The sequence below is a fragment of the Myotis nattereri genome, assembly GCF_964212035.1.
Source record: "Myotis nattereri genome assembly, chromosome: 21".
Classification (NCBI taxonomy): Eukaryota; Metazoa; Chordata; class Mammalia; order Chiroptera; family Vespertilionidae; genus Myotis; species Myotis nattereri.
Genome location: NC_138097.1, coordinates 11154926 through 11168119, shown reverse-complemented (window position 1 = coordinate 11168119; position 13194 = coordinate 11154926). Strand labels below are relative to the sequence as shown.

At 48.7% G+C, this 13194-nt stretch overlaps 2 protein-coding genes across 2 annotated transcripts in view; one reads left to right on the top strand and one right to left on the bottom strand.

Annotated features, from left to right (window-relative positions):
- The window catches only part of CRTC3 (CREB regulated transcription coactivator 3), a gene marked incomplete at its 5' end in the record, with an annotated part of 1283408 nt that overhangs the window by 114787 nt on the left and 1155427 nt on the right, over positions 1–13194 (bottom strand). The window lies entirely within an intron of this gene.
- The window catches only part of FANCI (FA complementation group I), a gene marked incomplete at its 5' end in the record, with an annotated part of 49969 nt that continues 43547 nt past the window's right edge, over positions 6773–13194 (top strand). Inside the window, 3 exons of the mRNA XM_081114714.1 lie at positions 6773–6856; positions 9329–9401; positions 12427–12557. Of these exons, the coding sequence (XP_080970840.1) occupies positions 6773–6856; positions 9329–9401; positions 12427–12557 (288 nt within the window). The remainder of the gene's footprint in view (positions 6857–9328; positions 9402–12426; positions 12558–13194) is intronic.

The window sequence follows — 13194 nt, the reverse complement described above, 5'->3', positions numbered from 1 at the left end:
CCTGCCCTCTCCCTCCTCCCAGGCGGCTCCCAGAGGAAGGTTTGCAGGAGGCACAGAGAGATTTTAAAGGTGGTTGCCGATGCAATGGCAGCTTGGGGGAATCCAGACCTGCCACCCTCTCCCCCAGCCCCGCGGGGCCTGGCGAGGGAGTTGTCACCTCCAGGGTGAGAGGGGCCAGCAGGGAAAGGTAGCTGGTTAGGCGGAGGCGGGAGACAAGACTAGATAGGCCCACCCCCCTGCTAGGCAGTTTGTGCTGTGGTAGGAGCCTGCTCTGGGACCAGTCGACCGCTTTTTTTAAAAAATTGATTTCAGAGAGGAAGGGAGAGGGAGAGAGAGATAGAACCATCAGTGATGAGAGAGAATCATTGATTGGCTGCGTCCTGCACGCCCCGCACTGGGGATTGAGCCCGAAACCCGGGCATGTGCCCTGATTGGGAATCGAACTGTGACCCCGAGGTTCATAGGTTGATGCTCTACCACTGAGCCACACCAGCCGGGCCATCTCCTCTTCTTATAAGGATACTAGTCGTATTGCATTAGGGCCTACCCTGATGACCTAAATTCAGATAATTTACCTTAATTACCTTTAAAGACCCTACGGAAAGGGTCAAAGCAGCGGTTCTCAACCTGTGGGTCGCGACCCCTTTGGGGGTCAAACGACCCTTTCACAGGGGTCGCCTGAATACATCCTGCGTATCAGATATTTACATGACGATTCATAACAGCAGCAACATTACAGTTATGAAATAGCAATGGAAATAATTTTATGGTTGGGGGTCACCACATCATGAGGAACTGTATGAAAGGATCGCAGCATTAGGAAGGTTGAGAACCACTGGGTTAAAGAGAATAAAACGGGGCAGAGAAAACTTACTGTGCTTAGCAGATACCTTGCAGAAGGCTTGCAACCTTGAGCACGGCGTAGGCCAGATAACCACCAGACACCTGGCATGGGGAGGAACCAAGGACGACTGGACCCTTATGTCAGCAGAACGGCTTGCAAGCCAGCCAGGATTAATAAAAATCTCTCTCTCCCTGCATTCTCCGCCGATTCCTTCCTCAGACTCGGTCCACCTGCACCCAGGTGCATGAAATAGAAATCTCGTTTGGCTCAGTGGATAGAGCCTCGGCCTGCAGACCGAAGGGTCCTGGGTTCGATTCCAGTCAAGGGCACATACCTCGGTTGCGGGCTGCTCCCCGGCCTGGGTCTTGGTTGGGGCAAGAGGCAACCCATCAATGTGTTTCTCTCACATGGATGTTTCTCTCTGTCTCTCCCTCTCTCTTCCACTCTCTCTAAAAATCAATGGAAATATATCCTCAGGTGAGGATGAACAACAATAAAATAAAATCTCTCTTGATTATGGCCACATGTCATAGGTGCATGACTCCGGCTCACTCCGAACCTTTCACCTACCTCCAAACACAGTCACATTCTGAGGAACTAGGGGAGAGGACTGTGACATATGAATTGGGGGGGGGGGGGGACACAAGTGCATAACACCACTTTCAAGGAGGTCTCTCCGTCAGAGCTGGGTGGGCCGCTGGGAGCTGCAGTAAACGCCCCAGGGCTTAGGAACAATAGAAGGCTACAGTTAAATTAGGTCATCGCTGTCTCTGGCTCTTTTTATTTTATTTTTTAATATATTTTATTGATTTTTCACAGAGAGGAAGGGAGAGAGATAGAGAGAGTTAGAAACATCGATGAGAGAGAAACATCGATCAGCTGCCTCTTGCACATCCCCCACCGGGGATGTGCCCGCAACCCAGGTACATGCCCTTGACCGGAATCGAACCCGGGACCCTTCAGTCCGCAGGCCGACGCTCTATCCACTGAGTCTATCCACTGAGCCAAACCAGTTTTGGCCACAGCTCTCTCTTAACATTTTTTACAAGCAGGTCACGGTTTAGGCAGGGGTGAAGAGCCTAACCTTTCTTTTTTTTTCTTTTTCTTAAAATATATTTTATTGATTTTGTACAGAGAGGAAGGGAGAGAGATAGAGAGTCAGAAACATCGATCAGCTGCCTCTTGCACACTCCCTACTGGAGATGTGCCCACAACCAAGGTACATGCCCTTGACCGGAATCGAACCTGGGACCCCTCAGTCCGCAGGCCGACGCTCTATCCACTGAGCCAAACCGGTTACGGCAAGAGCCAGACCTTTCTAAGATACGAGTCTGTAACCTTTCGCGGGTATGAGTCTGTGACCTGTGTTGAGAAATGGAGCGACGAACTTTGTGTGTGTTTAGCCAACCGTTTCGTGGTTTTGGTGAATAAAAGCTCACTTCTACATCTGGTCGGGGCTGCAGTTCGGTCCCTGCTCTGGCGGGGTACTGTAACTGTAGTCACTGGCCAGCTAATAAGGCTCCTAAATTCTACCCTTTGGCTCTGGTGGTCGTCTCTTACAGGTTGCCCCATAACAGAGCTTTTCAGGAGGCCAGCAGGCTACGAGGTCCCTGTCCGGGAGCGGGGCTTTCTCCGGCATTGACCTCTCTTTGAAGCCCTTCTCCTGCCACGGCCCTGCCCTTCCCTGTCTCAAGACTCACATTCACGTCTGGCTCCTCTGGCTGGAACAACAGCAGTGCCATTGTTCGAGGAGAGACGCTGCCCTCATTGGCCCGGGGCACCTGTGCCAGGCTGGGGGGCAGGGACGGAGGGGGCCCGCATTTGCTGTGCCCCCGTTCTGCACTGTGGCAGGGGCCTGAGGAGTGTTATCTCACTCCCAGTCCTTCCAGATGTGAGGCAGAGTATACTCCCCCATATATATATATATATATATATATATATATATATATATGTATATATATATATATATATATTTTATTGATTTCAAAGAGGAAGGGAGAGGGAGAGGGGGAGATAGAAACATCCATGATGAGAGAGAATCATTGATCGGCTGCCTCCTGCACACCCCCTACTGGGGATCAAGCCCGCAACCCAGGCATGTGCCCTTGGCCGGAATTGAACCCAGGACCCTTCAGTCTGCAGGCCGACGCTCTATCCATTGAGCCAAACCAGCTAGGGTACAATCCCCCTTTTTACAGAACAGGAAACTGAGCTGAAAGCCACACAGCGGGTAAGGGTTGGAGACCCAGTCACTCTAAAGCCCTCCCATCATTCAGCACACGAGGCTGCCCCCTCCTCTAGAAGTGAGAGCCACAGGGGTGTCACTGCCCAGGGAAGCCACACCTGCCCCCGCCCCCTCACCCCAGTCCTGGGGAAGGTGACATCACCTCCGTTTCCTGGGAGCAGCCCAGGGAGGCAAGAGTCTGGTCACTGCCTCTGGCTAGGAATAATTCTCCCAGGCCAGGGAGGGCTCGGAGGCACATGGTCCCATTGCTATGGGGCTGAAGGAAGGAATTGGTGCTGATGACAGTGAGGTTATCTGCTAAGGGCTGAGGAGATAGAAAAATTTGAAATAATCCTCATTTTGCTTTTCTTTCTTTTGCTCTTCTTTGCAGCAAAGCAAGCAAGAATTTATTGGATGCGGCAAAAACACAATTAGGGCCCTCACCGGTTTGGCTCAGTGGATAGAGTGTCGGCCTGCGGACTGAAGGGTCCCAGGTTCGATTCCGGTCAAGGGCATGTACCTGGGTTGCGGGCACATTCCCAGTAGTGGGTGTGCAGGAGGCAGCTGATCGATGTTTCTCTCTCATGGATGTTTCTAACTCTCTATCCCTCTCCCTTCCTCTCTGTAAAAAAAATATCAATAAAATATATTTTAAAAAACCAACACAATTTGGACAGTGAAACAAGGCAGGGTGTAGAACAAGCATGTCAAACTCGCGGCCTGCGGGGCACATGCCTCGTTTATTTGGCCTGTGTTAGCCTTTGAGTTTGACACGTTGGTGTAGAAGCATCAGGAGAGCCCAGGCTGGGCTGCTTTGGCTTGCTGGGAACTCAGAGAAAAGGGGGCCGTGGACACAGGTTTGGGGGGTTGACCCCGGATAAGCTGCCGCTGCCCACTGCTCCCCTGGTTGCAAGTCTCGTGGGGTCCCTTAGAGGGGAGGAAGGAGCAATGGCCAGGGCATGCTCCTCTGGGGGGAAGGGGGCACTGGGTCCTTTGCACTGAGGGTATTTCTCTCTCTCTTGCACGTGGGGAATCTCAGGGGAGGGACTTAATAGAATATTCATCAGCTTGAAATAATCCTCATGAATAAAGGAATAGGCGATGGACTCTCTGCCCTCTCCCGCGTTGCTCTTTGCTTTCCTGCAAATATTCAAACATTTATGGAGCATTTACTGCTTTGCCAAACCATGCACTAAATGCTGGGGTTTCTCACAAGAAACAACCAAAAGCTGAGGGATCCCTGGCACCTCCAATGGCAAACGGAGTGGGACCCCTCCCTCTGCCTTCCAGACCTTCGCATGCAAAGACCATCGCTTCATTCGTCCCCTCTCCCGGCCTCCCCAGCAGGACCCCAGCCCGCACTGCGCATGCTCACTCTGCGGTCCCGCGTTCGAGTTCACGTGCCGCGCCTCGCCCCCCCCCCCCGGGGACTGTGCGTGGGCACGTCCGAGGACTCCCGACCGTCCCCCCCACCCCATCGGCCTTCATGGTACAGTCCACCGCGGGCGCCCGGCGGCGGAAGCGCGCGGCGGGGGGCGGGGCCTGTTGCTCCGGGCGACGGAAGTGCGGGGGCGTGCAGTTGCGCGGGAGTTTCGGAAGTTGGCGGCGGCGGCGTCCGGGCTGGTTTGTCTGTGCGGACGGGCTCGGCGCGGGGCCCGGGCGGCGCGTTCGGCCCCCGGAGGACGGAGCGGGTCGGTGAGGACGGCAGGGTCGCGTCCGGAGTTTCTGTGGCCCGGAAGGTCGAGGTGCGCAGCCTTGTCCCGTGGGTTTTCGCGGTTTCTTTCCCCCCCAACCCCCGCCCGGGGCGTGGGACGCTTCAGCCCTCGCGTTCGGCGCTTCCTCCGTCGAGGTTCAGCGCCTCCGTCCCGTAATTAAAAATTAAATTTCCCTTAAAGAACCCGAATAGCCGGAACCGGTTTGGCTCAGTGGATAGAGCGTCGGCCTGCGGAATGAAGGGTCCCAAGTTCGATTCCGGTCAAGGGCATGTACCTGGGTTGCGGGCACATCCCCAGTAGGAGATGTGCAGGGGGCAGCTGATTGATGTTTCTCTCTCATCGATGTTTCTAACTCTCTATCTCTCATCCTTCTTCTCTGTAAAAAATCAATAAAATATATTTAAAAAAAAAAAACAAAACCCCGAATACGGGCCTCGGTCGCTGCCACCGCGATAGCCCCGTCACCTCCCGGGCTCCGCGCTTTGCACGCCGATGCCGCCTGTGCTCTCTCTGGCTCCAGAAATGTTGGTTGCTCTCTTATTATTTGCAGAATCAAACCCAAATCCCTGCACCTGGCATTTTATTCCCAACCCTCCCCTCTTTACACTCTGTCCTCATGTCCCCCAAATCGGTGTCTCGGGTCCCCCTGTGCCGTCGTCGGTGACGCTCTTCCCCCCAGGAACGGACACCGACACCGTCTGTTTACCCACATTTAGTCTCTGACCCCCGGTTCCCGCTTCCCGCTGCGGGGAAGATGTGGACGTGTTTCTTTCTTCAGCCTCATTGCTCATGTCTCCTTTGTTTTTATACCATTTAGTTGGCCTTTGCGTTTGCAGTGCAGTTTGTTTATTCTTTTACCAGATCTTTTTTTTTTTTTAAATATATTTTATTGATTTTTTACAGAGAGGAACGGAGAGGGATAGAGAGTTAGAAACATCGATGAGAGAGAAACATCGATCAGCCGCCTCCTGCACATCTCCCACCCGGGATGTGCCCGCAACCCAGGCACATGCCCTTGACCGGAATCGAACCTGGAACCCTTCAGTCCGCAAGCCGACGCTCTGTCCACTGAGCCAAACCGGTTTCGGCTCTTTTACCAGATCTTACTTCGCATTATAATACATATTCTTGTCTATATATTTGGGGTTTTTTTTTTACATATATATTTCTTTATTGATTTCAGAGAGGAAGGGAGAGGGAGAGAGAGATAGAAACATCCATGATGACAGAGAATCATCGATCGGCTGCCTCCTGCTAGGAATCGAGCCTGCAACCTGGGCACGTGCCCTTGACCAGAATCGAACCCGGGACCCTTCAGTCTGAAGTCCGACGCTCTATTCACTGAGCCAAACCAGCCAGGGCAATATTTGTAATAATTTATTATATATTTGACATACTGTTAAATGAGTTTTGTTAGGGGTAGATGCTAGAAAAACATAAAAATGTGGGCAAAACCCTAGCCGGTGTGGCCCAGTGGATAGAGTGGCGGCCTGCAGACCAAAGGGTCCCGGGTTCAGTTCTGGTTAAGGGCACGTACCTCAGTTGCAGGCTCCTCCCTGGGTCGGGCCCTGGTTGGGCTCGTGCAGAAGGCAGCCAGTCGATGTTTCTCTCTGTCTTTCCCTCTCTCTCCCACTCTCCCTAAAAATCAATGGAAAAATATCCACGGGTGAGAATTAAAAAAAAAGAAAAAGAAAAATTAAATTAAAAAAATGTGGGGAAAATCATAAATCCATTTAATTAGAATAAACGTTTCTAGTAAGGACAGTCGAGGGAATTAATTCTCGAGATGATTTTGTTCTGCTAAGAATCATCTAACGGGGACGAGTTAGTAGACCTTAGTCTGTTGCGTATCATCCACTGTATGTTGTCCTTAATATCTGTGAAATACGCAGTTAACAGAGAGGGAAGGGGGTAAAAAAAAGAAACGTTTGCTTCTGGAAGTTTCATCAGCGCTGACACGTTTGCCTTCCAGTGCCCTGACGTGCAGCGATGGACCAGAAAATTCTGTCTCTCGCAGCAGAAAAGACAGCAGACAGACTGCAGGCCTTTCTTCAAACCCTGGAGGAAGATGACGTGAGTACCGGGAAGCGTGTGCCCCCAAAATCAAAGGTTGTCCCGCCACTCCGTCTACTCCCCACTCTCCTTAGGAGACAAGGATTTGTATGGTTACAGCTCATGGAGGTTAAGAAATGAGGGAGAGAACTGGACAGCTGGAGGGCATTTGTGTACATTTATACAGCGACATAAGCAAATAATATTTCTGATATTATTTATATAGTATTATGAGCAAATTAGTACACTTTTATGGTTCTTAGAACAATCTAATATGAAGATAACATCCGGACTGAAGTTATTAAGGTATTAGATTTGCCTGTTGGTGCTCTTGTCTTTCCTTTCTTCCTTCCTTCCTTTTTATTTTTCCCTAGAGAAGATAAATTCATAAGCAGTGGCCCTGGCTGGTTTGGCTCAGTGGATAGAGCGTCTACCTGTGGACTGAAGAGTCCCAGGTTCAATTCTGGTCAAGGGCACATGCCCGGGCTGCGGGCTTGATCCCTAGTAGGGGGCGTGTAGGAAGCAGCGATCAGTGATTCTCTCTCATCATTGATGTTTCTGTCTCTACCTCTCCGAAACCAATAAAAATATATATTAAAAAAATTCATAAGCAGTAAAATATTTCAAAATTATTAGTAAGAGAATAAATACCACCATGTCTTCACAAGGTATGATTATAAAATGATACAATAATTACCTTATGTTAGGCTGTTTATTGTTCCTAATCTTCCTCTCCTGATCTACTTTTTTTGTAATAATTGATCTCAGCCTATTCAGATTCCTGCATGGAGAAGAGTCCTTCCTTAAGATTAGCCTACTCTGCCCTGGCCGGTGTGGCTCAGTGGATAGTGTCGGCCTACAGACTACATGGTCCCGGGTTTGATTCCGTTCAAGGGCACATGCCTGGGTTGTGGGCTTGGTCCAACATGCAGGAGGCAGCCAATCAGTGATTCCCTCTCGTCATTGATGTTTCTATCTCTCTTCCTCTCCCTTCCTCTCTGAAATCAATAAAAAAAAAAAAAAGATTAGCCTACTCTAGCTGAAATCATCTCCCTTTCCTCAGTTATTGTCTATCTCAGCCTTCGATTTACTCCCTTTACACATTTTTTTTCCAAAATTTTTTCTGTCACCCTTTCCCTCCTGCTCTACTGTAACTCTTTGAGTCAAATGACCATGGCCATCTTGCTCGTCCTTGTATCCCTAGTGCCTAGGGAAAAAATGCTCAAAATATCTGTTGAATGTGTAGCCCCAAGAACATAGCTCAGTACCTAGTGCTGACTGAGTGCTCTATATATGTTTGTAGTATTGAAACCGGACACAGTGGGTCCGAGATCACCTGTCACTGCTTGAGCCAAATTAAGCAGAGACAGGGCTGACTCATATGCGCGTTTATTCCAATAATGCCTGCAGAATGGGGAGAGCAGTCGATCACCCTGGAAATTCTGCTCTGACCCCCTCACCAGTTGACTGGTTATATACGCACGAGGGAGAAGATAGCTCCGTGCAGCTGCGAGCTGCAAGTGTAACATGGGAAGGGGAGGGGAGGGTCTGCAGTCCAGCCTTCAGGAGCTCAGAGTCCGATAACAAGGTGGCTAATCTATGGTGTTAGAAACAGCTCAGCCCGTGCCTGGGACCGGGGAATGGTCAGCGTTCCTGAGAAAAACTCCCAGAGAGGGTCAGGGTCCGGGCACAGCAACCAAGTCAAAGCATGTCCTGTTCCCAAAATGTGTTTCTTTTGAGTCATGGACCCATTGAGGCATCTTACCTTTTTACAGCCTTGTTTCATCCCCTGGTCTCCCAGGGTCTGTAAGAAAACTTGTCTGTACTTAGAGAGGTGAATAATTTATTACGATAACTGTGGCTCTATTCTCATTACATGCCCTTCCCCACTATCAGTATGAATAAAGTTCAGTCTTTTTATTATTATTGACTTAGGAAGGAAGAGGGAGAGAGAGAGAATCATGGATCGGCTGCCTCCTGCACGACCTCTACTGGGGATCGAGCCCACAACCTGGGCATGTGCCCTTGACTGGAATCAAACCCGGAGACGCCCTAACCGGTTTGACTCAGTGGAGGGAGCGTCGGCCTGTGGACTCAAGGGTCCCAGGTTCGATTCCGGTCAAGGGCATGTACCTTGGTTGCGGGCACATCCCCAGTAGGGAGTGTGCAGGAGGCAGCTGATCGATGTTTCTCTCTCATGGATGTTTCTAACTCTATCCCTCTCCCTCTCTGTAAAAAAAAAAATCAATAAAATATTAAAAAAAAAATTTAAAAAACAAAAACCCGGGACCCTTCAGTCCACAGGCCAGCGCTCTACCCAGCGTCATGTTAAAGTCTCCCCTGATCTACCTAAATGAATATGTCCTTTCTAACCCCTGGAGCCTCAGAAGGACTTGAACCTGACAGATGAATTCTTTCATATTGGGAGGTTAGGGCGTTGGGGTCAAGAAGTTGTTGCCAGAGACTTGTAGTCTTTTTTCTCTCTGATCGCAGCTCGCGAATCTCCTTCAGAACCAGGCGGTGAAAGGCAGAGCTGTTGGAGCCCTCCTGAGAGCCATCTTCCGAGGTAACGATAACGGATGCCCTCCTGTCTCCCTTGCCCCGTTGGTAGAGCTGTTTGCTTGGGGCGCAATTTGCTATTATTCATGCTGTTTGCAGCCCCACTGAGACTTGGCTGTGTGTCTGGGAGACTTTACGTAATCAACTAAAGCAGCAAGTCTCTTGTCTTGTGGGTTTTAATAATTTTACTCAAGGGGGTTGCAGTGGCTGCCTGAGGTGAGATGGCTGGTTTGGGGGCCTATAAAGGGTGTATTTCATTAAATCAGCTTTGGTTTCCTTTTGCTTTTCTTTTTTTTAAAATATTTTTTATTGATTTTTTACAGAGAGGAAGGGAGAGGGATAGAGAGTTAGAAACATCGATGAGAGAGAAACATTGATCAGCTGCCTCCTGCACACTCCCTACTGGGGATGTGCCCGCAACCAAGGTACATGCCCTTGACCGGAATCGAACCTGGGACCCTTCAGTCCCCAGGCCGACGCTCTGTCCACTGAGCTAAACCAGTTAGGGCTCCTTGTGCTTTTCAAATGGTGGAGAAGACAGTAGCAGTGGTTAGTGCCTGGTCTGCTTAAGGGGCTAAGAGTTGTGGGATTTAATGAAATGGGATATAGAGATTCTTCATTTCCAGCGGGGTATATTTGTTTCCATATTTTGAAAAAGGGCCAGTTCTACATTTTTTTTGCAGATCGTGACTCAGTGATGTTTAAGATTTTGTTACAAGGCAAAAAAAAAAAAAGTGGCTTTATACTCTTAGCAGTGCATTTTAACTTGGTTTAGTTTTCAAGGGTCTAAAAACACATTTTCCTGCCCTGGCTGATTTGGCTCAGTGGATAGAGTCGGCCCACAGACTGAAGGGTCGTGGGTTCGATTCTAGTCCAGGGCAGGTACCTTGGTTGCAGGCTCGATCATTGGCCTTAGTCAGGGCAAGTGCAGGAGGCAACCAATTGATGTGTCTCTCTTACATCGATGTTTCTGTTTCTCTCCCCTTCCACTCTAAAAATCAATGGGAAAATATCCTCGGGTGAGGATATAAAAGCTCTTATATAATAAAAATCCTAATATGCAAATCGACCAAACGGCGGAATGACTGGTCACTGTCATGCACACTGACAACCAGGGTACAGATGCTCAACATAGGAGCTGTACCTTGGTGGTCAGTGTGCTCCCACAGGGGGAGTGCCACTGAGCCAGAAGCCAGGCTCACAGCTGGCAAGTGCAGCGGCAGTGGCAGGAACTTCTCCCTCCTCCGCTGCAGGCGGGTGGTAAGGAGCGAGGGGTCCTGGACTGTGAGAGGGTTGTCTGACTGCCAGGGATTGAGCCTAAGCCAGCAGGCGGACATCCCCCGAGGGGTCCTGGACTGCGAGAGGGTGCAGGCTGGGCTGAGGGAAGCGCGCACGCGCGCACACACACACACACACACACACACACACACCAGTGCACGCATTTTGTGCACCAGGCCTCTAGTAAATAAATAAATACACATCTTCCTGTGCATGAAAAAATTTTCAAGATTGGTTGAGTTGACCTTTATAGAAACTTGCTAAATGACTGTTTCGTAGAAATATCCAAGAAAAGGAGGTTAGGTGAAAGAAAGAAGAGAAATTTTTTTCCTGGACAGACAAACCTGGGGAAGATTATTACGGCTCCCACCTATTTTCATCTTATTTAAAAATACAGACTTGGAAAGCCTGGTTTAAAAGTAGCATGAGTTATGGAGTACTTGTGGAAACTACCTCCTAATCATTTTAATTCATTGATTGTATAAAAGAACAGTAGTAGTTAAGACGACATTTAAAAAAATTGAGATATATCCCACATACTAGAAAATTCACCCTTTAAAAGTGTACAGTTGCCGAAACCGGTTTGGCTCAGTGGATAGAGCGTCGGCCTGCGGACTGAAAGGTCCCAGGTTCGATTCCGGTCAGGGGCCTGTACCTGGGTTGCGGGCATATCCCCAGTGGGAGATGTGCAGGAGGCAGCTGATCAATGATTCTCTCTCATCGATGTTTCTAACTCTCTATCTCCCTTCCTCTCTGTAAAAAATCAATAAAATATATTTTTTTTAAAAAAGTGTACAGTTTTTTAAAATTGAAATATAATTGACATATCATACAATTTATCCATTTAAAATGTGCAATTCAGTGGCTTTTAGTATAGTCACAGGGTTGCACGACCATCACCACATGAATTTTAGAGCATTTTTATAGTCCTGAACAGAAACTCTGTACCCCTTCACTGTCACCTCCCAGGGGCTGTTGGCTTTAAATTTTTTTAAAAATATATTTTTACTGATTTCATAATGAAAGGGAGAGGGAGAGAGAGATAGAAACATCAATGATGAGAGAGAGTCATTGATCGGCTGCCTCTTGCACACTCCATGCTGGGGATCGAGCCCGAAACCCCAGCATGTGTCCTGACCAGGAATCGAACTGTGACTTCCTGGTTCATAGGGTGATGCCCAGCCACTGAGCCACGCCAGCCTGGCTGGGGCTACTGGCTTGTAACGACTCCTGAGCTAGCGGAAGGCAGGGGGATGGGATGAGTGGATGTTAAATGCCAAGCTTGCTGTTCTCCCTGAGATTCTGCTGTTTTTCTTAAATACTCCCTGGATGGTTAGACGTCTCTGCTTAATTTCCAGAGTTCTGAACAAGCTGGTTTTCACGGTTTTTGTCAGTGTTCTCTTTTTGCTTTTCTGGAGGAAAGAATCTTCCAAGATCTGTATTACTCAGACATCACCCAGTCCTGATATTTTGAAGTATGTTAAAGACATTTAATTTGGGTTATGGACCCAAAAAAGTGTGCAGTAGTTTTTAATTCTTTTTAAAAATTAATGACGTAGGTGGAAGAAGAAAAGATGACATTTTCAGCCAACTGCCTAAGTTACTTTTTCAAAACTTTTAAACACCACAGTTGTCAGTATTTTGATCATTCTTTTTCTGTGTTAAATTACAAAGCTGCGTGTTTTTTCCTATTTACTTACCCTTCAACCTTGTAAGACTTGTCCTTTTGTTTCTGTACACCTTTTTAAAACAAGGCTCCCCCTGCTCTGAGGAAGCTGGGGCCCTTAGGAGACGCAAGATATACACCTGCTGTACCCAGTTGGTGGAGTCAGGGGACTTGCAGAAAGAAATAGCCTCTGAGATCATCGGATTGCTGATGCTGGAGGTGAGCTGGAAAGCAAACACACTTTTGGTTTGGGGTAGATTTGGGGGGTGGGGTGGGCCTTTGCTGTAATTTGTTGAGGGAGGGAAAACAGATCTGCCAGACCTAGCCCAGGTCCTGTTTATGAATGGGAACTATTAAAAGACAAAATAGTTGATGGATGGGCCATAAACCATCTAGGTGGTTCTGTTACGTGTCTGGTGTCATGGACGTGTATCTTTGAAGAGCTGGCATATTTGAAAATATAGGGAACTGGTAGAGGATTCTGACCTTTGCAATCTTTTTTTTTTTTTTTTTTTTTAATTTTATTGATTTCAGAGAGGAAGGAAGAGGGAGAGGGAGAGAGAGAAACATCCATGATGAGAGAGAATCATGGATCGGCTGCCTCCTGCAAGTCCCCCGCTGGGGTTCGAGCCCACAACCCATACATGTGCCCTTGACTGGAATCAAACCTGGGACCTTTTAGTTCGCAGGCTGACGCTCTATCCACTGAGCCAAACCCGCTAGGACTTAAGTATATTTTTTTATTAATTTTGGAGAGGAAGGGAGAGGGAGAGATAGAAACATCAATGATGAGAGAGAATCATTGATTGGCTGCCTCCTGCACGCCCCCTACTGGGGATCAAGCCCACAACCCAGG